Source organism: Pelobates fuscus, chromosome 1 (assembly GCF_036172605.1).
Source record: "Pelobates fuscus isolate aPelFus1 chromosome 1, aPelFus1.pri, whole genome shotgun sequence".
In the NCBI taxonomy this organism is placed as follows: Eukaryota; Metazoa; Chordata; class Amphibia; order Anura; family Pelobatidae; genus Pelobates; species Pelobates fuscus.
In genome coordinates this window covers 214058278-214082844 of record NC_086317.1, presented here as the reverse complement: position 1 = coordinate 214082844, position 24567 = coordinate 214058278, and the positions used below count along the sequence as shown (strand labels likewise).

Sequence of the window (24567 nt, the reverse complement as noted above, 5' to 3'; positions counted from 1 at the left end):
GAAATATAGCACCGTATAAGCCTTTCAGCTTTCAAAGATTCCCCCAAACTGTAACTTTCCAGATATAGATGAAACATTTGGAAACCATGTTTTAGTGGGGATTAGGGATAGTCATGTGTGACGGGGTAAGATATCGCTGTGCAAGGATGGCAGCGTCCAAAGGGCTCATTGGCTGAGCATCATACCCCAATCTTCTAATGGGGGGGAAATTTCCAAAGTGACGTTTCTGGGGGAAGTTTTTGGCTTCATGAATTGTATTTTTCTCTTCCGCCAGTAGGAGCTGCTGTCGCATGTAGTTTTCAAACTCATACTGGGAGGACTCTTCTGTTACTTTTGCCTGTAAAACAGTAAACCATTCAAGATAGATTATAAAAACAGTTTTGGCACACAAACTAGCTGAAATTAAGACTTTACATTTACACTGTATGATTTGCTACCATGTACACCCTAACCAAATTATTTTAACCCACACAGTGTTAGGCATTCATACTACATTATAGAAGAAACACTCAAGTGTGCAGTAGTAATTTCTCTATAGATTGCCAAACAATATATGGAATGTAGAAACCCTCACAGAATTGTGCAAATTTAAAAAAAAAAAAAAAAAATTGCTCTGAAGAACTCAGAAAATTTGAGTGTGGTACTGAGATAGGATGCCACCTTTGCAATAAGACAGTTTTCGAAATTACATCGCTTCTAGATATTCCACGGACAGCTGTAAGTGGTACTATTGGAAAGTAGAATAGTCTAGGAACAGCAGCAATTCAGCCATGTACCGAAGATCACTTAGAGTCAGAACCGGGTCACCAAGTACTAAGGTGCATAGTGTGTAAAAGTTGTCAATGCTATGCGGATACCATAGCGAAATGGTTCTAAACTTCCACTGGCATTAATATTATCAAAAACGGTACGTCAGGAGTTTCATTGAATGTGTTCCCATGGCAGGGTAGCTGCCTTACACCTCACAAAGTAGAAAACGTTGGATAGAGTGGTGTAAATCATGCCGACACTGGACTCTGGAACAGTGGAAAAGTGTTCTGTGAAGGTACAAATCACACTGGTGTTTTTGGTACTCTGATGGAGAGTCTGGGTTTAGCAGATGCCATGACAATGTTGCCTGCTTGAATTGTGCCAATTGCAAAGTTTGATGGAGGGATAATGGTATTGGACTAGGCTCCTTACTTCCAGTGAAAGGAAATCTTAATGCTTCAGCATCCCAAAACATTTTGGTTGCTTCCAACTTCGTGGGAACAGTTTGGGGAAGGTCCTTTTCTATTCCAGCATGACGGTGCCCCAGTGCACAAAGCTAGGTCCCATAAATACATGGTTGGAGGAGTTTTGTGTTAAAGAACTTGACTGGCTCTCACAGAGCTCAAACCTCAACCCCACTGTACACTTTTGGGTTGAACTGGAACAGAGACTGCAAGCCATACCTTGTCCAACATCAGTGCCTGACCTCACAAATGCTCTACTGAACGAATGGGCAAAATTCCCATTGAAACACCAAATTCTTGTAGAAAGCCTTCCAGAAGAGTGGAAGCTGTTAAAGCTGCAAAGGGGATTGTAGTGGTCAAGTGACCCAATACGTTTGTAAGACAAATTATTCATAACAGCCCAGCAGTGGGGGGGAAAAAAAAAAAAAAAAAATTTAATTTGCAAGCCCTATATTTGAGTCTGTAACTCAAATAGCCAACAGTATTCTGAAATTCAGCTTAAATGTTTTCTAAGTTCTGTTTCAAGCCATTTTAGGTCTCACATTTTTAGATTTTATTTATATTTAAATACGTTTGATATTTGATGTGAGATGAAAGCCTTATTTCTACTAAACAGTAGTATATATAATAAGGCTGGTTTCACTTAGTATGAAAGTTTTATTATTGTTGGACATCGCTCAAATTCTAGGTGTTTTGGATCAGTACCTAGACAATTGCCTCCATCCTTAAGGGATTAACAAGTATTGAAAGAATATTAAAAGGATTATGAAAAGAATGGTAACATTGCATAAAGTAGAAGATGTGCCATCTTCAGTTAGCATGCCTGTGTCAAAGTGCGTGCTTTTTAAAGAATCCCCTATATTCTTCAAATCTTCAACTCCTAAACCATCTCCTCTAAGGAGGGTAGGGGTCTGCTTGAAGCAACATACAGCCAGGAGGGTGCAACTTGGCACTTTAAAATGTAAAAAAAAAAAAAAAAAAAAAAAGTGTATTAAGAGTGCCACTTGCTTTTCAAATGAGTTCTAACAGCCACGAGTAAACTGTTCCTAATTGTTTTGTGCCAGAGTACAAGGTAGAAGGCAATGCATCCCATAGAGATATTTGAATCCAAAGCATCTGTATGAGAAGCATTTTCAGGGATATGCGCCCTGCCACACAATGAGAACACTGCATTGGCCAGAGGACCATTTAAGGGACACAGGAACCAAAACTTATGAATTAAATATTTTATATTGCTGGAGTGTCCCTTACTATAGCCACCAAAATAACATCAACTTAATCAAGCAGTTTTTGTTTAGAGATCATACCCCTGCAGTCTCACTACTCAATACTAAAGCCATTTAGGAGTAAAATCTTTGCGTCTATGCAGCCCTAGTCGCATCTCCCCTTGCTGTGAGTCACAACCAGCATGAAAACAAAATTGTCAATTGTCTGTAGGGTCTATCAAGCTATTAACAGAGCAGGAGATCTGATCTAAATTAAACAGAATTTGCAATAAAGGAAGTTAAGCATTAGAGGTCTCTTTACATGAAGGCTGTGTAAGTCACATGCATGGATGTGTGAATAGAGCTGCATAAACAGAAATCTATTAAATGGCAAAGAACTGAGCAGTGAGGCTGCAGGGGCATAATAAATGCACCAAAATCACTTCATCAAGTTAAAATTGTTTTGGTGCGTATAGCATCCTTTTAACAGTTAGAGCTCACCCCTGCTCTAAAAATATATAAATATTCAAGTTTTTTTCAAATGGAAGTTAAGCATTTTTTTTAAGAAACCAAAAGACTTGCCAATTTTTCTGTTACGTGGCAGACCTGTAAAATCAACCAAATAGGTTTAAATTACAACAGTTTTGACTAAAGTGAGAACTCAAAGTGCATTTTAAATGGAATGTCAAAATAGCCCAGCTGAAATAGTTCTATGTCAGCAATGCATTCAGTTTGGCTACACTTACATTTTCACTTTAGTAAGAAACCCTGTAAGAGTTTACCTAGAATAACTTCATAAATATGCATGACAGTTTGATCTGGAAAAAAGGCAACAACCAGGTTTACAAATAAGAAGTTAACTTTGGTAGGGAATGGATACAGATTCCTCTGCCCCATATCAATTTACCTCTTGAGAGCTTTCAGGGCTTGTCACATGATCAATATCAGGAACAACTTGTAGTGGACCACTAAGTGAGGACATAGATTGCCTATGGATCAAAAAAATAAAAGGATGATCTTGAGGAAGGGAGACAGACACGCAAGAAGGCTAGTATCAATATAACAACCTTATGATTGCTGTTAATACCGATTACAGGTAAAGTGAACTGACTTACCAGGAAGAGATTATGCCACCAAGAGACTCTAGGACTTCAGATGCAGTCAGGCGCTGCTGAGGGTCAAGGACCAATAGTTTACGTATAAGACATACGGTGTTTTCAGACACTCTTCCATCCCTAATAAGGGGAGACACTTTTTAGCAGTGAATAACTGAAATAAGCCAGGTAAACAAACAATGTTTTTTAAAAAAAAAAAAAAGACAAACCCTTTGTTTGGGAGAGTTCTGGACCAATATGAGACTGTTCAAGTGCATACTAAAGCAGTACATCTGCAACATCCAATGCTGCATTTTAAACGATGCAATGGTTGGAAATGTGGTTGGCATGAATAAGTCAAAGTTTATTTCCACAAAGGTAACCAATAGCCGTTAATAGTAAATATTGTATCAAGTGTGCTCTTTCTATGGACAATGCCCTAACTGTATGCACTTTTAATAAAAGTGTAAGCAGATTATAAAAGTCTTTAATCTTAAGCGTATAGTGATTAAACTTATGGACCCAGATCAGAATATATTACTCCACATTTTCGAGCAAGAATAGCTCACTTACTCAGGGATGGAGTACTCAGCAGCCTTTATTTTACGGAAAAGTTCCTGAGGAATGCTGTCATAGAAGGGAAACTGCCCATACAGCATGGTGAAAAGAACTACACCCAGCGCCCACATATCACTTGGCTTTCCTCTGTATGGTCGACCTGAAGGAACAGAGGAACAGAAGAGAGTAGGATAATTCTCACGGATTGCATCTATAGGAAGGATGCAAAGATACTTTGTGTTCCATATGCATGCTAAATATAAATACAGTCATAAATCCAATTAAAAGCAATGGGGAAACAATTAAAAATGCAGAAATACAGCCAATCATCTCTAACCCAAGAAAATTAAGTGTCCCTATTACACCAATAATTTTCATCTTCAGTAGATCTTTAATATTCCGTCCCATAGTGATAAATAATTAAGTGTACTAAAGAAGTAGAATTAACTTTTCCATAACTAACACATGGAGAAGACAATTCTAATTAACAGGTAACTGTGGCAATCAGCTAGGAATGAGTAACAAAACACAAAACAAAAAAAATTTACATTTTAAAAAGAAATCTGGAAAATACACTTTGGTTTGCCACCACTGAGATCTCAAAACAAATTTTAGCTGACATGTGTCATTGCAAAACAGCAAGAACCAAAACCATGCGAGGACGAGGGGCTACCAAGTTTATGCACATTTATACGTTGTGGTTTACAGGTTTATAACCTGAATATTGATTATATAGAGCACAAATCAGTGGGAGCAAGTTACAGACTTAATGCCTGATATCCGTAATCTCAGTGTATTTGTATTTCTATAAAATAAATGATTTCATGTGTTGTGAGTATGGCTTCTCTAGCACAGACTTTAAGTTTAGGTTTTTGCACCTGTGTAACCAAGTGACTCACCACTGAGCACATCTGGGCTGATATATGCTGGACTTCCTCGCTGATCTTTTAATAGGTCATCTTCACTCACTAAGTGTTTCCCAAGGCAGAAATTGGTGATTGTTATTCTATGGGTCCTAAAATTAAAGACAAGATTTAAATTCACCTGCGATTTTGTGTAACTTTAATGTAAACTTATTTATCACATTAGCCACATGCTATTATTCTGAAATATGACGCAAGATACAAATTTGCTAGGTCTAGGTAAGCAGATAGACAAACAACTGTTCAAAGTAATGAAGGATTAAGACTGGAAGAGACAAAATGGTGCCTTGCAAAACGGAATTCCAATTCAACTGGTGGGACTTGGCAAAGTGAATGATTTGGAGTGTTGTGTATATAGACAAAGTTGTGGCGAAAGCAAATACCACAACAGTCATAGGAAGAGAAGACCCACACGCTTAACATGTAGTTAAAAGCCAGGACAATAAAATGCTTCTACAACTCTCCCACTCTTTAATCTAAAAATAGTGTTCAAAACAGCGTGCCATTGACAAGGGTACCTGCAGAAATGCAAGGTGAAGTCTGAAACATTGTCAGCAAGACATCATGGAATAATTGTGGGGGGAGGGAGAGTATTTGTAATTTTGCGCCTTGGATATCCCCTACACATTAAATATGTAGCATGACAATCGATAGGAATTATTAACCAAGTAAGCTTCTGCATTAAAAAAAAAAAAGATACGCACTTACCTCTTATTGAGAACCATGTTACCAAGTTTCAGGTCTCTGTGCACAATGTTCTTCTGCAGGAAGAAGAAAAGTTAAAGTTAGTAATGTACAGATTGTTAAACAGGTCACATAATGAATATGGTTTCACATTCAAACTACTTTAAAGGGATACTCAATTAAGTTGTTTTAGTGACTAGACCACGCCCCTGCAGGCTCACTGCTCAAGTTAAAAAGGACACTACACTGTTCTAATAAAATGAGAAAGTTAATGTTTAGTAGATATATTCCCAATGAAAACATGCATGCTTTTAATTATGCATGGTTTCATTGGAAATGTATCTAAAACCATGCAAATCTATTGCATCAAGCCTTGGCAAGCGCACCTCTTCTTTCCCTGCCCAGACTTTTTGTGGCTGTCCAATCTTATTTAGCTACACTGAGCTGAACAAACTAGCAAGTAACAGGATCTGTTATACAGACCAGGGGGTGAACAATGTTAATTTATATAAAAAAAAAAAATTCTGATTGAAATCTTTGTAAAGTTGGGGGGCAAATGGGAAGGCATTTTAGGAAGTTAAAAGTGATTTCATGGTCTGAAGTGTGTAGTGTCCCTTTAATTCATTGTTTAACCAGCCTAGCCACACCTCCCCTGCATGTGACTTTCATACTTTCTGTTCAGTTTAGAATCTCTCATCTCCTGCTCTGTTAATTGCAGGAACCGTCTGTGTGTAATCAGAAGTTTTATTTCTTGCTCTGTTGACTGAACTTTAACAAACTAATCTATACACCAAAATTGCTTTAATCCGTAAAGTTGTTTTGGTACTTGGAATATCATTTCAAAAAATAAACCAAAGGATGCTTGGGTTTGTATAGCTCTCTTTACTCATCCACTAAATGCTACTGAAGCATTTACTGGGGTTCCTATCCAATCACCCACACCCCCAAAACAGGAGTGGGCCCAGTTAAGTCAATCTCTACCAAACCAAGTTATTACAGTAGTGCAGATATAAATATTACACAAAAGATAGTGGTAGTCTCACCTTATGCAAGGCTTCTACTACTCTGACAACATCATAGAATATAACAACGGTTTCTCTCTCCCCTAGCCGCTTTTCCTTTATCACATAATGCTGTAAATTTATTAAGTCAGCAGTTTTGTCGCTGAAGTCATGTGCACACAGACAGTCCAACACTAGGCATATCCTCTTTCTGGTCTTCCTAGTCAGCTTGTTGGCATCCATGATATCTTCTACAAACTCACATGTTCGGTCCTGCAAAGTTTACAAAAAAAAGTTTCAGAATGCAATGCAAAACAATAGGAAAAAAAAAAATACATTTTGCTGCAATAGACAAGCAATTAAGGGACAGACCTGTTTAAAACTAGTAACACTGACATTTTAAACAGAATGGGAAGGGGGTGACTGCAAAACCTGAAGTACAGATTGTCCCTAGAAGGTTAATTTTGGCAAATGCAGTGTACACCAAAATTGCACACAATTTAGGTAATACATTTCTTTTGCCTGCATAAATAACTATATAAAAAAAATACACACACTTTACTTTTACAACCAACATTAAGGATTTTTTTTTTAACCAAAACAAGTGTTATAATAGAAGAGTTACCTGGAACAGACCATGGTGATGTACAACACCATCTTGATTATGAAGGAGGGATAAAAGCGAATATTCAGTATGCAACAGCATTTTGCCCTGTCTTTCTTCTTGTGTTTCCCCTGTTTTGTCCCCTCTGTCCTCCAAGCTTAGGATCTGTGTAGATGAACATAAGCACCATGATCAACATACAAAAAAAAAAAATTATATATAACCACAACATTGAAAAGTGTGACTATGGAGTCAGACAAGTCAGCAAACCTCAATGCCATGTTTAAATGTGGGCAAGTATGTTCAGTTACTTTATCCTTAGTCTTTGGATTGAACATTAAACACAAGTTATTTAAAATGACTTTCAAACAAGACCAAAAAAATTTAAAAATTATATTTTTAAAAACTAAAATTCAACATTCCCTGACATTGAATATGGAAAATGACACATGCTCCTATTTTATGTTCATTTTTGCAGGGCTGATTTTCTACAGGAGGCATAAGGCTAACATAATCTTAACCTTTAACTGGTAGAAGTCATCTGTTCCATCTTTTCTTGCCAAACACTGCACAATGCTTGGTACAGGAGAGTTTCCCAATCGAGGACCTGGCAGGAAACAGCAACAGTGAAACAGTTATTCACCCACATAAAATATGTGCATCTAGACAGAAGCAAGCTAACCCTGCCAACAGGAGATACCACCTCACTCCAAGAGTAGCAGGGGGTGACCGAGTCATAAGCTTGCATGAAATTTTGACTAACCTGGTAGATCTGTACACTCGAAGGAATGGAAACTGTTGCATGATGGAATAAAGCCATAGACAAGTCTAAGTTGTCTTCACTAGCGAAATATAGCATTGTAGTATCAGTTTGTCTAGACTATAGTACAACTAAAGTGCAGTAAGCCATTATTTACATATATTAAAGCCACAGTCTGGGGGCATTATAAGGACTGAAAGCTGAGAATTATGGGCTATACACATTTTATCTAGTGGGGAGAAAGACAAAAAAAAATAAGATCTAGAGCTATAGATAGTGAAATGCGACTAAAACGCCAGCTTACCCAAAATAAATGGTCCAGCCCTCTTGGCATTACTTCCTGATATACTAGTACAGAAAGCCTTTGATCTGGATGATTCCCCAGCATCCCTTTCAGACAGTCTTCTCTTCATCCTCCACACTGTAAATGTAAGTGTGATAAAACAGGTGGCATGTTACTGCTCCATTAATCAGAGTGACTTTCACAAACACATCCAGTTTTCCACCTACTAATGTCAGTCTGTTCCTAAACAGACAAGGCTTCTGCAGACTTAAAATGCAAAAGACACTGAAGGAGAAAGAATAAATAAAAAATAAATAATTTACGATCCCAACCCCTCCTCCCCAAAAACACAAGACGTGCAAGCCAGAAGTTCTCTTGTAACAAAAAGCCAACAGTAAATTTAATTTTCCTGGAATTGAAATGGTTAGCAGATCAAAAGCATGATGGAAACGCACAACAAACAAAATGCTAGTTAAGGTTGCTCAATCTGCACACTTACATTTAGAGCCCTGCAAAGGTCCACTGGTGCTGGCCCCACCCTGCTCCACCTCCTTGTGGACATTAGAATTTATGATATCAGCCAATCCAATGGGAAAACATTGGAATCACTGATATCGGCATCGAGGCGGGGTCAAACACCAGCTTGGCCAATCGGCACCTTCTCAGATGCATTGAGTCAATGCATATCTATGAGGAAAGTTCAGCGTCTTCATGCAGAGCGTGGAGACGCTGAACAGCAGTGATTGTACTCACTTTTTTTTTATACACCTGTCACACATGGCTGAGATCAAATTGGACTACCTAAGCTAGTCCAATGCTTTGAGATGTGAGTGCAACAAAAAGCGGCACTGTGCCAATCAACATCTCCTCAGACTTGCACTGAATCAATGCACACTGTGCAGCACTGGCACAAGAAGTACCTCTAGTGGCTGTCTGAGTGACTGCCACTAGCGGAGTTCCTAGGCAGTAATTTAAACAAGGCCTATTCTCTGAAAAGGCAGTATTTACATACTATACTCACCAGAACCAATACATTAAGCTGTAGTTATTCTGGTGACTATAGTGTCTCTAACCCCAAAAAAAAACCTCATGCTACACAACTAATCGGTTTCATGGTGAATTACCTTTGAACTATAATGTATCCTAAATAGAAGGCTCTAGATTTTATTAAAAGATACAGAAAAATAAAATCAGATTTTTATGTATTTTGGTTAGTTTTAACAACTACAGCCCGCTATATAGTGATTATATATCACTACCAGTCAAAATACTTCTAGTACAAATCAATCAGTGGTGTATTAGTTCAACTTGAAAGGCAATGGTCGATTCTAAATATAACTAGATAGGCAGCACATCACTTGAAGAAAAGGCTATTTTGACATACATAGTCATGGCAAGAAATTGTTTATACAAAAACAGAACACTTATGGAACAAGCCACAAATTGCTTTATTTTTTTGGGCAAGGTTGAAAATAGGCAACATAACTGAAAATTCCATACTTCTGTTAGTGTACAACAGGTAGGGCATTAAACTTCCTATTTATCAGTATTACAAGCTATAAATTCCAGTGCCCAATATTTACTCAAGAAGAAACACAGATCCTTGTCAGAGGGAGGTGCAGTCTGAGACTTTAAAAATCAGAGGCAGTAATTCACATAACGTCTGAATTTGTGATCCCTGATCTGCCTCCTTGGCTGACATCGGAAGTGGTGATCTCAGTCAAGCACAATGCTTTCCCATAGTATTGCATTGGATTGGCTGAGTGTCAAGGAGGCAAAATAGGGGCAGACCAAGCATAAGCGTCAAAACAGCCCTGGCCAATCAGCATCTCCATCAGAGGAAGCACTTCTAGTACCCATATGAGTGGCAGCCAGTGGAGATATCCCTGTCTAGGCTGCAACTGCAAAAAGCCTGAAGGAACCGACTAGTCACCAGAACAGCTACAGTTAATTGTATTTGTTCTGGTGAGTATAGTGTCCCTTTAATAACATTAACAAAAGAAAAACCCAATCCACACCTTAACACAGGGACAAGCTGGTCCATAGAGAAAAGATGTTGGGACCCAAGGCACATGCAGACTACGCTAGTATGTATATTTATTGGCTCTTTTTATTTTATTTTTTATTAACCCCTTAAGACCAGAGGGTGTACAATTAAGTCTTTTTTGTTTGTTTTTTACTTAGCCGATCGCCGGCGATCGCGGTTGGGGGGACTCCCAGGAAGCCCCCCCGTGGCACCTCCATCCTCTTCAGCCCCCCCGGGCCATGCGAGAGTGAGGTCCTTGCGAGGACCTCACAATTACATGGCCGGTATAGCTGGCTGCAGCAATGCCAGCAGGGGGACTAACCAATTACAGTTGGTCCCCCTGCTGGCTGAAATCAAATTTAAAAAAAAAGTTAAAATAAGTGTAAAAAAAAAAAAATACATACACTGTAGGTGTATTTTAATATATATATAAATATCAAATTACACGTAGACTGATACAATATATACACATATATTAATTCTACATATATTTATGTAATTTTACATAATTAGGTATCTTAATGAATTACAATTAGCGGGATCTGCCTGACAACCCATGCCGAAAGTATAGGGAATTTAATTTGCTAGCATTATATTTAACCCTATAACTTTCCAAGACACCATAAAACCTGTACATGAGGGGGGTACTGTTTTACTCGGGAGATTCGCTGAACACAAATATTAGTGTTTCAAAACAGTAAAATGTATTACAACAATGATATCGCCAGTAAAAGTGACGTTTTTTGCATTTTTCACACACAAACGATATTATTGCTGCAATACTTTACCGTTTTGAAACAAATATTTGTGTTCAGCGAAGTCTCCCGAGTACAACAGTACCCCCCTCATGTACAGGTTTTATGGTGTTTTCAAAAATTACAGCGTCAAATATAAGGCTTGTGTTTCATTTTTTTCACATTAAAATTCGCCAGATTGCTTACGTTGCCTTTGTGACCCTATGGTAGTCCAAGAATGAAAATGACCCCTATGATGGCATACCATTTGCAATAGTAGACAATCCAAGGTATTGCAAATGGGGTATGTCCAGTCTTTTTTAGTAGCCACTTAGTCACAAACACTGGCCAAAATGGGCGTTTTTTGCATTTTTCACACACACAAATACTAACGCTAACTTTGGCCAGTGTTTGTGACCAAATGGCTACTAAAAAGACTGGACATACCCCATTTGCAATACCTTGGGTTGTCTACTATTGCAAATGGTATGCCATTATGGGTGTAAATTTCCTGGGCTACTATACAGTCTCAAAGGCAACGTAACCAATCTGGCGAATTTCAATTTCAAATGTAACACGCTATATTTGACCCTGTAACTTCCCAAAACCTGTACATAGGGGGTACTGTTTTACACATGAGACTTTGCTGAATACAAATATGTGTATTTTATTGCAGTAAAAGCAAACAGTATTATAACATTGACAGTTAAAATGTCATGTAGAACTAAGAAAATAAAAAAAAAAATCTTATTTTCTCCCATTTTTTTCATATTAAATTAATGTTTCATAGCTAAATATTTGATATTAAATGAAAGCCCTGATTCCCCTGAATAAAATTATATATAATAAGGGGGGGGTGCATTTAACCCCTTAAGGACCGGACAGATTTTGCGATGTTGTACATTTGCGACCAGGCATCTTTTTACACTTTTGTGGTGTTTGTGTTTAGCTGTAATTTTCCGCTCTCTAATTTACTGTTCCCATACAAATTATATATTTTTTTTGGACAAAAGGGGCTTTTACATACCATTTATATAATCTCATGTAATTTAATTTTAAAAAAAATATGAAAAATTGAAAGAAATACATGTTGACTTTTATGTGAAAAATCTTTTACTCATCTACAAAAGCGAATGAAAAAAAAGCTGCTAAATAGATTCAAAATGTTGTCCCGAGTTTAAAAATACTTCGTGTTTACATGCTTTTTGCACGTTATAGGGCTATAAGTACAAGTAGGATTTTGCGGTTTTAAAACATACATTTTTAAAATGTATCAATAGTGACATTGTAACACTATTATCTGTCATAAATCGCTGAATAACACATGTACATATTTTTTTAAAGTAGACAACCCAGGGTATTCAATATGGGGTATGTCGAGTCTTTTTTAGTAGCCACTTAGTCGCAAACACTGGCCAAAGTTAGCGTTCATATTTGTTTGTGTGTGAAAAAAGGAAAAAACTAAATTGAACGCTAATTTTGGCCAGTGTTTGTGACTAAGTGGTTACTAAAAAAAGACTGGACATACACCATTTGCAATACATTGGGTTGTCTTCTTTTGTAAATGGTATGCCATCATGGGGGTAATTCTCATTCCTGGGCTACCATACGCTCTCAAAGGCAACGTAACCAACCTGGCCATTTTCAATGTAAAAATATTTGACCCATATATTTGACCCTGTAACTTTCAAAAACGCTATAAATTCTGTTATACTCAGGAGACTTTGCTGAACACAAATATTAGTGTTTCAAAACTGGAAAATGTATCACAACAATTATATCATCAGTAAAAGTGCTGTTTGTGTGTGAAAAATGCAAAAAAAAAAGTCACTTTCACTGACAATATCATCGCTGTGATACGTTTTACTGTTTTAAATAATTAATATTTGTGTTCAGCAAAGTCTCCCGAGTAAAACAGTACCCCCCCCCATGTACAGGTTTTAGGGTGTCGTAGAACGTTACAGGGTAAAATACAGTGATAGCAAATTAAATTCTCTGGACTTTCAGCCTGGGTTGGCAGGCAGGTCCCTTAAATTGCAATCAATAAAATTAATTATGTAAAAATATTACATAAATACGCATGTAGAATTTAAATATATATGCATATTTATATATTAGAAGTCTACGTGTATATTTATATAATTATTTATGTAATTTTGTATATGGCCATATGAATAGTTTGTATTCTTTTTATTTAATTTATTTATATATGCAATTTCATTGTAAGTGTATTTTGATATAAATATATATTAATATCAAAATACAGTTAGAATAAAATTTCGTATAGATATATAATTTTTTTTTTAAATTTTATTATTTTTACATGTTTAATTTAATTTAAATTACTTATTTGTATTTTATAATATATACACAATACATAATTATATATACACGTGTGTAATTTAATTATAAGTGTATTTTTATATTAATCTATGTATATATTAATATAAAAATACACTTAGCATGACATTATATATGATATATAGAGACATATCCCCATATCTATATATATACACACACACACCTCATTTTTTTTTTTTTTTTAATTAACATTAAACTTTTTTTTATGATTTTACAGTTGCAGGGAGACTGCCTGTCAGCACAGACAGTCCCCCTGCAGGCAGACACATGGACACCTATTGTGACCATGTGATTGCACTATTGAGCGATCACATGGCCCCAGGGGTCCTAATCCGCCATGGGGAGACTGTCTGGGCTGCAGGCAGTCTCCCCACACCGGGAGCACCGCCGATCGCCGCCGGGGGAACGGCGGCGATCGGGTAAGTACATCTCAAAGTTAGGACGGTTCAGGACCGTCATCGGTCGGCAATGCAAAAATGCCGATGACGGTCATGAACCGTCCTCCGTCCTTAAGGGGTTAATATGAAAGAGGTGAGTTACGGTTGGACAGACATAGCGCAAATGCCAGGTTTTGTTCACAACTTGTACATTTGGCTCAGTCCTTAAGGGGTTAAAGAAAAGTTGGAGTAAACCTTTAACCAAAGTGTTTACAAGGGGGGTAAGGAAGCATGGATCTACAGCTGTGAAATTGCATTATTGTGCACATACCACCATTAATTCCCACAGACAGAGTGAACACAGGCACAAGTTACTACAACATGTCTGTTTATTGGGCATTTACAGCAGAACATAGCTCTTTTAAAGTTTTTCCCGAGTTGCGTAGGAACACGTTCTTTCCATGCAAACCAACTTCCAATCTTGCTTGATGCAAGCAGGACAGCAAAGCCAACAGGATGCAAGGTTATATAAAGGGACTTTCAACAGCAGAAGAAGAAAAAAAAAAAAAGGCACCAACATTACTTCAGGATGAACACTATAAATTAAATGTTATCGATCCTAAAATCCATAGGATGCGTTCAGCAAGTTTGAAGCACTTTATGTGCTTGGATTATTGTTGGATTGTTTAGCCTTGTGTCTTTACATTTCCCTCCCTTTTTAGAGCTGCTAAAAATCGGAAATCTGTATGTAAATATGGATTTTCTAAATTGCAAAAATATTTGAAAATATGACGGTTGAAGATTCTGGCAATTCTATATACGGTTTGCAAAATGTTATAATATATTGATGCAACTGTATGCACACTTATAGTGCCTTCAGGTCACTGACAGTAGTCTGGAATTCAGTTACATTTATTTGAGAAAGGATGGACACCAATTAACATATTGAGAAACAAAAGCCAACAATATAGAAGTATTACAAGGACACTAAATGCACCACAACCACTAGAGTTTAATGTAGTGGCTCTAAGCCATAGAGATCGTCCCTGCAGGGTCAGTGGTGCATTTACCTCTAGTGACTTTCAGTCTGGAGGGCTTCCCTGGTTCAGTTCGGCAAAGCTTAAGTTCTGTGTCTTCATGCTCATGGAGAACACTCTCCATAAAGAACTATGGATTAAGGGCAGCTCTATAAAAGTGATGCAGTTAGGTGCAGCACAGCAGTTTGTTGCACATGCACACTAGCCTCCAAATGTTTCCCCATACTGATTGGCTGAGAGAGTTAGTGGGGGGGGGTATTCCAAAAATAGATCTGCCAACACTAGTATTGGCTATACAAACATGTCTTTCAACTACTTTAGTGTTCCATTAATGGGCAAACTACGTAGTCCAGGGCATGAAAAGTTTGTTTGGAATCTAGAAGCATGCACAAAATCCTTCCAATGCTTTCCTTTTCCATTGGCTTAGCTGAGATCATAAAGATTGATAATCTCAGCCATTGAGGTGGTACCAGCCTCGGCAAAAGTGGCACGGGGTGGGGGGGCTGTGAAAAAAAACATTCCTCATGTAATCGGAGGGGGCAGGTACCTAGATGTGCGCCCACACATTTTTGTATTAATTGAACACCACTGCCTCCCTACCTCTTGGAGAGCAGAGTTGGTCTTTTCTCTTTCTGCAGCCCCTCTCTTCTCCCTGCAATGATGCTGAAGTGACGTCATATTCCAGCTCCAGGTATCATTAAACAGATCAGGGGAGCAGAGAGTAGCTGCATTAAGCTAACTGCCCCCGCGGCCGGCTCCATGCTGCCGCGGATGGACAGCTTCAAAACTCCCTCGGCGGCCACATTAAAGAGCTAGCAAATCCAAGGCGCCAAAGCGAAATTTCTAGTCGCAGTGGCAACCTGGGATTTGTCGAGCCCTGACGTAGCCCGTTTAATTCTAGACTTTGGTCTACTGGTAGACTTAGTTAAGCCTTGATAAAGGCACTATAGAAGAGCTGAAACTCTGCTGTACTTATCAATAAAGACTGCCTTAGTGGGAAACTATTTCCTGTGCCTGGACTCAAAAACAAACATGCAGACAGTGCTTTGAAGATACCCTGGAGAATAAAGGTGCTAACAAAACATCTTCATCTGTATTTGCTGGTCATTCCACTTGCAAAATATAAAACCAAATCAAATAACAGCCAGTTATTAACTACTCATGGTCCATATGACTATTCCAGGCATAGGAAACCCGCAGCACTCCAGATGTGGACTATATCTGACAATGTTTTGCCAGCATTATGATTGTAAAGTCATTTTGGGAATGCTGAAGTTTGCTTACCACTGCTCTATGTCATCATGCGGTGCAGGTATTCAATGCAGTTGACAGCATACCTTAGACTGTCAGGCAGAAAACACATTTTTAAATAAAAAATCCGGAAGGTTAATCGCTGCTTGTACCAAAAAACTCTAGCTGAGGTTACAATAAGTGGCCCCAGACTTGCAGGTGAGCAATGTGCACTGCTTTGAGGGGAGAAGATTGCCCTTTCAATTAATTTGCAAGCTGCAGCCAAGTACAATGGCACTCATTTTAGATGTCCTAGACCACACACGGTCTGAAAGCATCAAATGAGTTCTCCCTGCTTGCCCCCACTAAATAATCTGTGCTGGGCTTTGTCAGCTGCCCAGTGTCAATCACCTTACCTTGAGTTGCAGCATGAGAGGGAGATTTCCTCTCATGCTGCAATCACATCACAGAGTGCTCAGAAATCCCTCTGCTAATGCAAGTACTCTGGAGATGGGATTAGGGGCATCATTGTAATAGAGAACCGTAGCAGAACGTTGAATATGAATGGTGTGCTTGCAACAGTAGGAAACTTTGTCTCAAACGTAGGTGTATGATAAAATGGTTAAATGAAGTGTGAAAGTGATCTGGAATATTCTTTAGCAGTTTTGGATTCTGTTAACTACTAAAGTCCCAATTTACTCCTTGGGGAGAAAAAAAGGTTCAGAAGGAGGGAGAGTGGGGCACATAGCCAAAATGCTCAAAATGTCTGTTTTTACCAATCAGGACTAACTAATCTGAGATTTTTCTTTAGTTGCACTTTGCATCAGGAAATCTTTAACCTTTTAAGGACACATGACGTGTGACACGTCATGATTCCTTTTATTCCAGAATTTTTTTCTTAAGGGGTTAATGAAAGATAGAGGGGGAAAAAAAAAATAATTAAGTGTTTTTCCCCCCTATTTAATATTGTGTTATGTATACATCTAGGGCAGTCGTTCCCAACCCAGTCCTCAAGTATCCACCCCAACAGTCCAGAATTTAGGGATTACCAAGTTGTGTCCAAGATGTTTTTATAGAAAAAAAACAAAAAACTAAACACTTTAGACAACTGGGTAATCCCTAAATCCTGGACTGGGAGGGGTTACTTGAGTACTGGGTTAGGAACCCCTGATCTAGAATATGAAAATAAAGCCCTCAATTTATATATACATGCAGCTCTGCACTCATCTAGTTAAACATACAGCCTGGTGTTCAGAAGCAGCATATCCAGTAACCTCATACATGTACCTATAGCAATATAGATATCTAAATGATTCATGTATTGGTGGTAGAAAGTGGGAAACAGAGGTAGAACTTAACGCAAAAAATAAAAAAGCTTTTAACACAGATGAATCTCAAAATATCCTTTATTATGGGGTTAAAAACAGGAAAGACAGGGGAATGTCAATCTTGTCAAAGCTGTAAACTATGGATCGACCGATTATCGGTTTTACCGATATTATTGTCAGATATTCAGTATTTTTGGCAATATCGGTAAATAGCGACAACGATATTGCCGATAGTAGATACCAGGACCGCCAGATCATAACAAGCCCGGCGGTCCACAGCAAGCTCTTACCTTCCCAGCAGCTCCCTGGGTTACCATGGCAAGGCTCCGAGCAGCACGCAGGCCACAAGATTTACACAGGGAGCTGTTGGGAAGGTTAGTAAGAGCTTACTGCAGGCCCCCACTGCTCAGTACATGCCACTGGACCACCAGGGAGACACACACACAAGCTCCTTTTTCTAAACACACTGCATGCACTAAATGTGGCATGTATATTTTGTGCCTTTACCTTTAGAATAAGGTTCTTTTGTTTTTAAATTGTAAATGTACAGAACATCGACAAGTTATCGGCCTGAAAGTTCACAGATTATCAGTATCGGCTGTTAAAAAAAAAAAAAAAAATCCAATATCGGACGATCCCTACTGTAAACTGACTGCAGGACCAAGGCGGCTGCAATGTAACTCTGTGGTATGTGGGAGCATGGAATGTGTACATGTGGGGCAGCAAACACACTACGACAAAGTGAGATGCTGCACAAACTTGGAATTTTCACTAAATAAATGCAAGAGGCAAAATTAAAGCAAAAATACCCAGGCTGTGGAACTTCATGTTCAGTCATAACCATGTTATTAATTACAAAGAAGTTGAAAGTGGGTCTCATTCCCCTGCTAATTATGGCAATTCATGAAGAATGGGGGGAATCAAGAGTAAAGAGATAAGGTATGCTTATTACAGTTAATTATGCTTCAGCTAGTAGATATCTGTATGGCAAGTGTGATGCTATAGGCACCCTGACTACTTCAGCTCGTTGGAGTGGTCTGGGTGCAGTGTCCCTGTCCCCTCAGTCTACAATGTTTACATTGCAGTCACTAGTGGCTGGGTACCAGACAGCCACTAAAGGAGCTTCCTTTGACTGGAAAACTATAGTTAAGAATACAGTGCACATAGTATGTAAATAAAAAAAAAAAAAAACAGTACGAACTATAAGCAGATATCCCAGCACAATGTCAAGGAGGCAGTAACTATACTGTAATAAAAAAAAAAAAAAAGTATATAATATATATATATATATATATATATATATATGAGTGATTTCTCAGACAGGCTTCAGCAGAGTTTCACGGTGATTAAGACATCTGCCTTAAACTATACACACGATAGTCCGTTTAAAAAAAAAAAAAAAAAACACCTCTATACTGTGCAAGCAGCTTGCCAGTTGATACAGCACATTCTGCCCTGGAAGCTTCAAGTGAAAGCTTAATATGAAATGAGTCACAGTATTTGTTTACACATGTAACCAGTGAAGAGGCGATCTTGTGTTTGGTAAGTTAGAGGCTGTAGGAGGCAACGTCACAGGAAAGAAGCATCCTTATAAGAATTTTAGTTTCTCAACCAAGCCAAGAGAGGAGAGAGAATAGATAAATAAAACATTTTAAAAATGGGGATAGATAAATAAAATAATTTTGCAGCGAAGGTTGCCAAAGCAGGATAGGGACACTAATTGACACTTCTACTGCTGGATCATCGCTAAAGCCTACAGCATGGAGCTTCCTTTAGTTCCACTGATCACATCGGCTGAACAGTGGGCCACAGATCACTCGACAACCACTATAGCAAGCAGTAGTAGCTATGGTCACTTTTATGGGAACACTCAAAAGCAACTAAGCAAGTTGGAAAGCTTTAGAAGTTCAAAGAGTTAACAGTGTCACCTCTTCAGTTTATAAAACTGCCAAAAGATCAACAGGGTACATTGTTCCAGCCGTTAAAAACAATGGAGAAGAGCACCATACCAGCTATGCATGTTTGGGCACTAAACATTCTCAGAGTATCCACTGGATTTCCACTCATCTCCATGAGAAACATTTCATTCAAAGCATGTAGATTGCGGTGCATGAACTCTGACTCCCAATTCTATTGGCTGGAAGAAGAGAATAATGGTTTTGGGTGTAACATATCCAAGGGATGGGAGAGGAACCTGGAATGCTTTTTAAACCATTTTTGATTGTATGCCTACATATATGGCCATGAAATTGTACACCGTGCATATGTATTGATAGCTACGCTTTTTACATACAGAAGCCAAGGGAAACTTAATTTCATGCCAATTATACAGTTTAGCAAACAAGAAGTTACAACATGAATAAAAAGGAAAGGACTGGTTTCAAAATGAAGATATGGGAAATGTGTCATGCAGAAGATGGGAGAAGTTGAAAAAAAAATAAAAAAAAGTTTCAAAAAAATAAAAAGCCATTTATAGGTTATTACGTTCAATTACATAGCCAGGTTGTAAACTAGAGCAAACAAATAAGTTACCTGTGCACTTTTAAATACCAATCCAGTAGCTAAGTGCAAGCTCACCTGCCCCATATAGACAAACTTCCTAGGAGAGTTCTACACCAACAATGCACCTAGCTACTGAACTCTCAACCCCCCCCCCCCCCCGCTTGTTTTTGCCATTAAATTGCAGCAGCTTTAATAAGTATTTTTTGGCAGTTTTACTACATCAATAGCAATTCACTGCAATATGTACGCATTAATGCACTTTAAAGATCAAACAGTGAAGGTTTAAGGAACAGCAAGTAATGCAATGTGACTTCTAAATATGCTTCTGGGTGCCTCCTGCACAGGAAGGTGATGCACAAAGGGAGGGGGTAGATCCAGAAATACACCCCACAGGCAGTGAAACCGAAACAGATCATGTGTGTTTATATTAGCAAGGGGAAACAAAAAAATGTCAAGATACATATTCCCCCAAAACGGACAAGATTGACATAAAAGACCACCCCATCCTTTGAAGAACAGTCACTATCTGCCATGGAAGTGCAAGTAAGCTTACATTGATACACTTAATTAAAATACTGCCCTAAAATACCCCATTCAAGCAAATGGTGCATTTTATGAAGCATAGTATTAGAAGAATTTAAAAAAGCACACGCAACAGTAGATCGACTGGCAGAAAAAAAAAACTACAAAAAAAATAGAAAAAACACGAAATCGTGTCGCTGGTAGTGACAGGAATCAGTTTCAAACAGTCTGACACCAATATGGGTCTCCCCAGTCACCCACACTGTTCATCTCCTCTACACAGCTTGAGCAGAACTTCTAATATGATTTAGCTATGTCAACTTTGTGAAAGTTTTCAGAGCATAATTTCATTAAACTATCCTAGATTACTTTTTCTACTGAATATCCAGATTATACATTTGTTGACACTATCAGTGGCAGCAGCATTCAGCTCCTGAAATAAAAAGGAACACCCAAACACCATAACTATGACCAACTTTAGAAGATTTGTATCAGGGATGCTCTGGCATCCTCTCACAGTAATCTCTCAAACTGTTTGGGACTGACATTGTCTGGGTTCCCCAGGCACCTGCACTTCATCCACCAGAAGAAATCTTCAGGCTTAGCTCATTGACCACTCAAGGACCACAATCACTGGTTGAGAACTCGCAGCTATTACTTGACAAATTGAGTGCACACTTGCACTGTCCTGCTTATCTCAGTGAAGCAAACCAGATTTTGTTACAAAGTGTGTGTGGCTGCAGTCACTAAACCAGACCAAATTTCTAAAACAGAAATTCTACAAGTTCATGTAAATCTAACAGCTGCCCAGAGTAGCGCTATCCAAAAATTTAAACAAACATAACCATTTCCTAAGTTATACAAATGAGGCCTGTGAAAAAAAAAAAATAATGCTAGAGGCCATGGTGCCTAGAGAGCACATTGATCTAATTGATACGGAACTAACCCATGTTATTTTTAAAGAAGGCCATTCATGTAGTGGATCATGAAACTTATGTATGACTGTGCATACAGTTTGTTGCTGACATGTGAAAAATCACAGTGAGAAGACGCTGAATGTCCATAGGAAAATTGAGAAATGCTTTCCTATGGACTGCATGAATGAGTGCGCAGCTCTCGCCACGCATTCAGCGCTGATGTCAGCAGAGGGAGGAGTTCCCCGGCTCCGAGGGAGCCCAGCGCTGGAGAAAGACAAGTGTTTAACCCCTTCAGCCCCACAGGAGTAGGACCCTGAGGGTGGGAACCTAAAGACCATATAGTGCCAGGAAAACTAGTTTGTTTTCCTGGCACTATAGTGGTCCTCTAAAAGAACACTTCAGACACGTTTTTAAATTAATTTTGTTAACACCTTGAAGGTCAGTCAACTGACCCTGTTACTTCCGGGTTGGTTAGCTCAGTGGAACTAAACTCAAATGATGGGAAACTGTCCAGAGCACCTGCCTTACACAGACTTTTCATTGAGCTGCACTGGAAATCTGATTGGACAGCCACAGAAAGTCTGGGCTGGGGAAGAAGGAGAGAGCTCGCAAAGTATGCAGACAAGAGAACTGCAGCATTTGCAAACAGTTTTAATGATTTTTATTTGGGCAGGTAAACTTTCCTTTTATGTGGCAAAATTAAAAATAAATAAAAGCCAAACACTTTGCAGTTTTGTTTTCTATTCAGTGTTTAGGGAATTAAAAATAAAATCAATGTACATGAACTCACTACACATTTTAGTCATAAATATTTACACGCTATATAAAAGGTTTCCATTCTATAGCCAAGCATTGACAGTGTGTTTACAATACATCCACATTAAAGAAAAGCTACGCACCAGAACAACTGTAGCTTAAAGAACCATTTTGGGCTACATAACTTCGTCAAAACTAAACCGAAACCACAGCATAATTTTGAGAAGGTTGTTACGGTGCCAGAACTGGTCCTTTGAGCGATTTGGTTGTATAGATCATGTCAGTGTAGTTAAACTTCTCAATTCTCTGCAACTTAAAGGGACACTATAGTCACCTGACATGCCCCTGCAGCCTCACTGCTCAATCCTCTGCCATTTAGGAGTTAAATCCCTTTGTTTATTAACCCTAGTCACACCTCCCTGTATGTGACTTGCACAGCCTTCCATAAACACTTCCTGTAAAGAGAGCCTTTTTAGGCTTTTATTGCAAGTTCTGTTTAATTAAGATTTTCTTATCCCCTGCAAGAGCCTCCTGTATGTGATTAAAGTTCAATTTAGAGATTGAGATACAATTATTTAAGGTAAATTACATCTGTTTGAAAGTGAAACCAGTTTTTTTTTTTCATGCAGGCTCTGTCAATCATAGCCAGGGGAGGTGTGGCTAGGGCTGCATAAACAGAAACAAAGTGATTTAACTCCTAAATGACAGTGAATTGAGCAGGGGAATGATCTATACACTAAAACTGCTTTATTTAGCTAAAGTAATTTAGGTGACTATAGTGTTCCTTTAATAGGTTAAAACCACTTTGTTCATGCAGCCCTAGTCCCCTTCCCTACAGGTGACCTAAACATTTCCTGTAAAGAGATTTAATATTTAAAACTTCCCTTATTGTAAAAGTCTGCTTCATTTCAAATTTTTTGTATCCTGCTCTGTTCGTAGCCTGCAGGAGTCTCCTGTGCGTAATTAAAGTTCAATTAGCATCTAGAGTAAACACACTGCACTGCCACATTTGATTGAAAGGGAAAAATGCTGCAAACCCTAAATGGTAAAGAATTGAGCAATGAGACTGCATGTTCTATATCTACACCCAAACGGATTGATTAAGCTAAAGTTGTTTTAGGGTTTAGAACAACCTTTAAGGACATGTATGCCTTTGCAACCACTGACACATAAATTCACTTATATATGCCTGTAAAATCCAGCCATCACATGCACAAGGAAATTTTTGCATTGTGGAGAGTTATCGTTTTTGGACTGACCCTGTCGTTTACATATGCATAGGATAAGATTTTATCTAGGCATAGAAACTTATGTACATGTTTTACTTATGAAAAATCCTGTCTATGTGCACATAAATTTTATTTTTAACAAAAGTGTCTGATGTATACGTTTTAGATTAAATAGTTGTGTATATGGCTGTTTTAATCAAACGTGTGAGGCTAAGAGAAGCACTTGAGATCGGCAGGCACTCGAAATATAAGTCGAATGTCATTGCTTACAAAAGGATTTGCTGTGATTTCTCAAATACAGGTAACTACACCCCAACAAAAATATTGCAATATTTGTCAGCAATAAAGTCTGTAGAAGAGTTGTTTTATAGGTCAATCAGGTTGTTTTATTTAACCATGCCCTGCATTAACTACAAAAAGAAGAAAAATATATATACATACGAGACAGAGAGAGAGACACAGAGAGAGACACAGAGAGAGACCGCATTTCACACACGGTACTGGTGACAAGTGAAGTTTATTCAGAGTAAATTTATAGAAACCAAGCTAGCTTCAAGCACTCTAATATTCCACTAAATTCCGAGTTAGTGAATGTTCCATGCTCACTGCTTGGAATGCTATGAACATTCTCTGGGTAGATTTACCCCTGCACACCTGTGAGACTTTTGAAAATCGATCAGCCCCTCCGTTTATTGTGCTGAACATACTTAGACTGCTGCCCATAAGACAGAAAAATGTCCAGTCTCCTTATTGCTGCAGGACAGCATTGTCCCTTGAGCAGCAGCCTCTTTACACACCGTATGAGCAACAACAAAAAAAGTCTGCCCAATCATCTCCCATGCCCGCTTTATTGCACCATCACCTGCCAATATCCTCTTCATTGTCCCGGCCAGCATGCTCCTACCCCATCCCTAATGCCCCAGCAGCATGCACCCATCCTCCCCCATGCCCTCTCTGCTCTGTACAGGGATGCACCGTATGGGGATCACCGTACCTGTCGGGAAGGATAGATTCAGCCACAGACCGTCACTCCCAAGCTTACCTGTGAGTGAGGCGGCCCCGGCTGGCTCAGTCCCAGCTCATGCCCCTGGGTAGACTAGGTGAGACTGCTGCACCAGGCCTCCACCGATCAACAGCCCCGGCTCGCCATCGCTGCGCACTTAACGACGGAAATTACGCACGGCAATTCAGCGAGCCCTCCAGCAACCAATCGGCTTTCGTT

General features: G+C 38.7%; 1 protein-coding gene across 1 annotated transcript; it reads right to left on the bottom strand.

The window, feature by feature from the left end:
• Positions 1-24487, bottom strand: STK40 (serine/threonine kinase 40). The gene is made up of 11 exons (XM_063444472.1): positions 24388-24487; positions 8348-8464; positions 7805-7890; positions 7305-7448; positions 6722-6952; positions 5703-5755; positions 4971-5086; positions 4087-4231; positions 3535-3654; positions 3327-3408; positions 1-337 (listed from the first exon to the last, which is right to left on the bottom strand). Exons 2-11 carry the CDS (start codon positions 8454-8456, stop codon positions 92-94), a joined length of 1332 nt encoding a protein of 443 aa, XP_063300542.1. The 5' UTR covers positions 8457-8464; positions 24388-24487; the 3' UTR covers positions 1-91.
• Between the last annotated feature and the right edge of the window lie 80 nt (positions 24488-24567).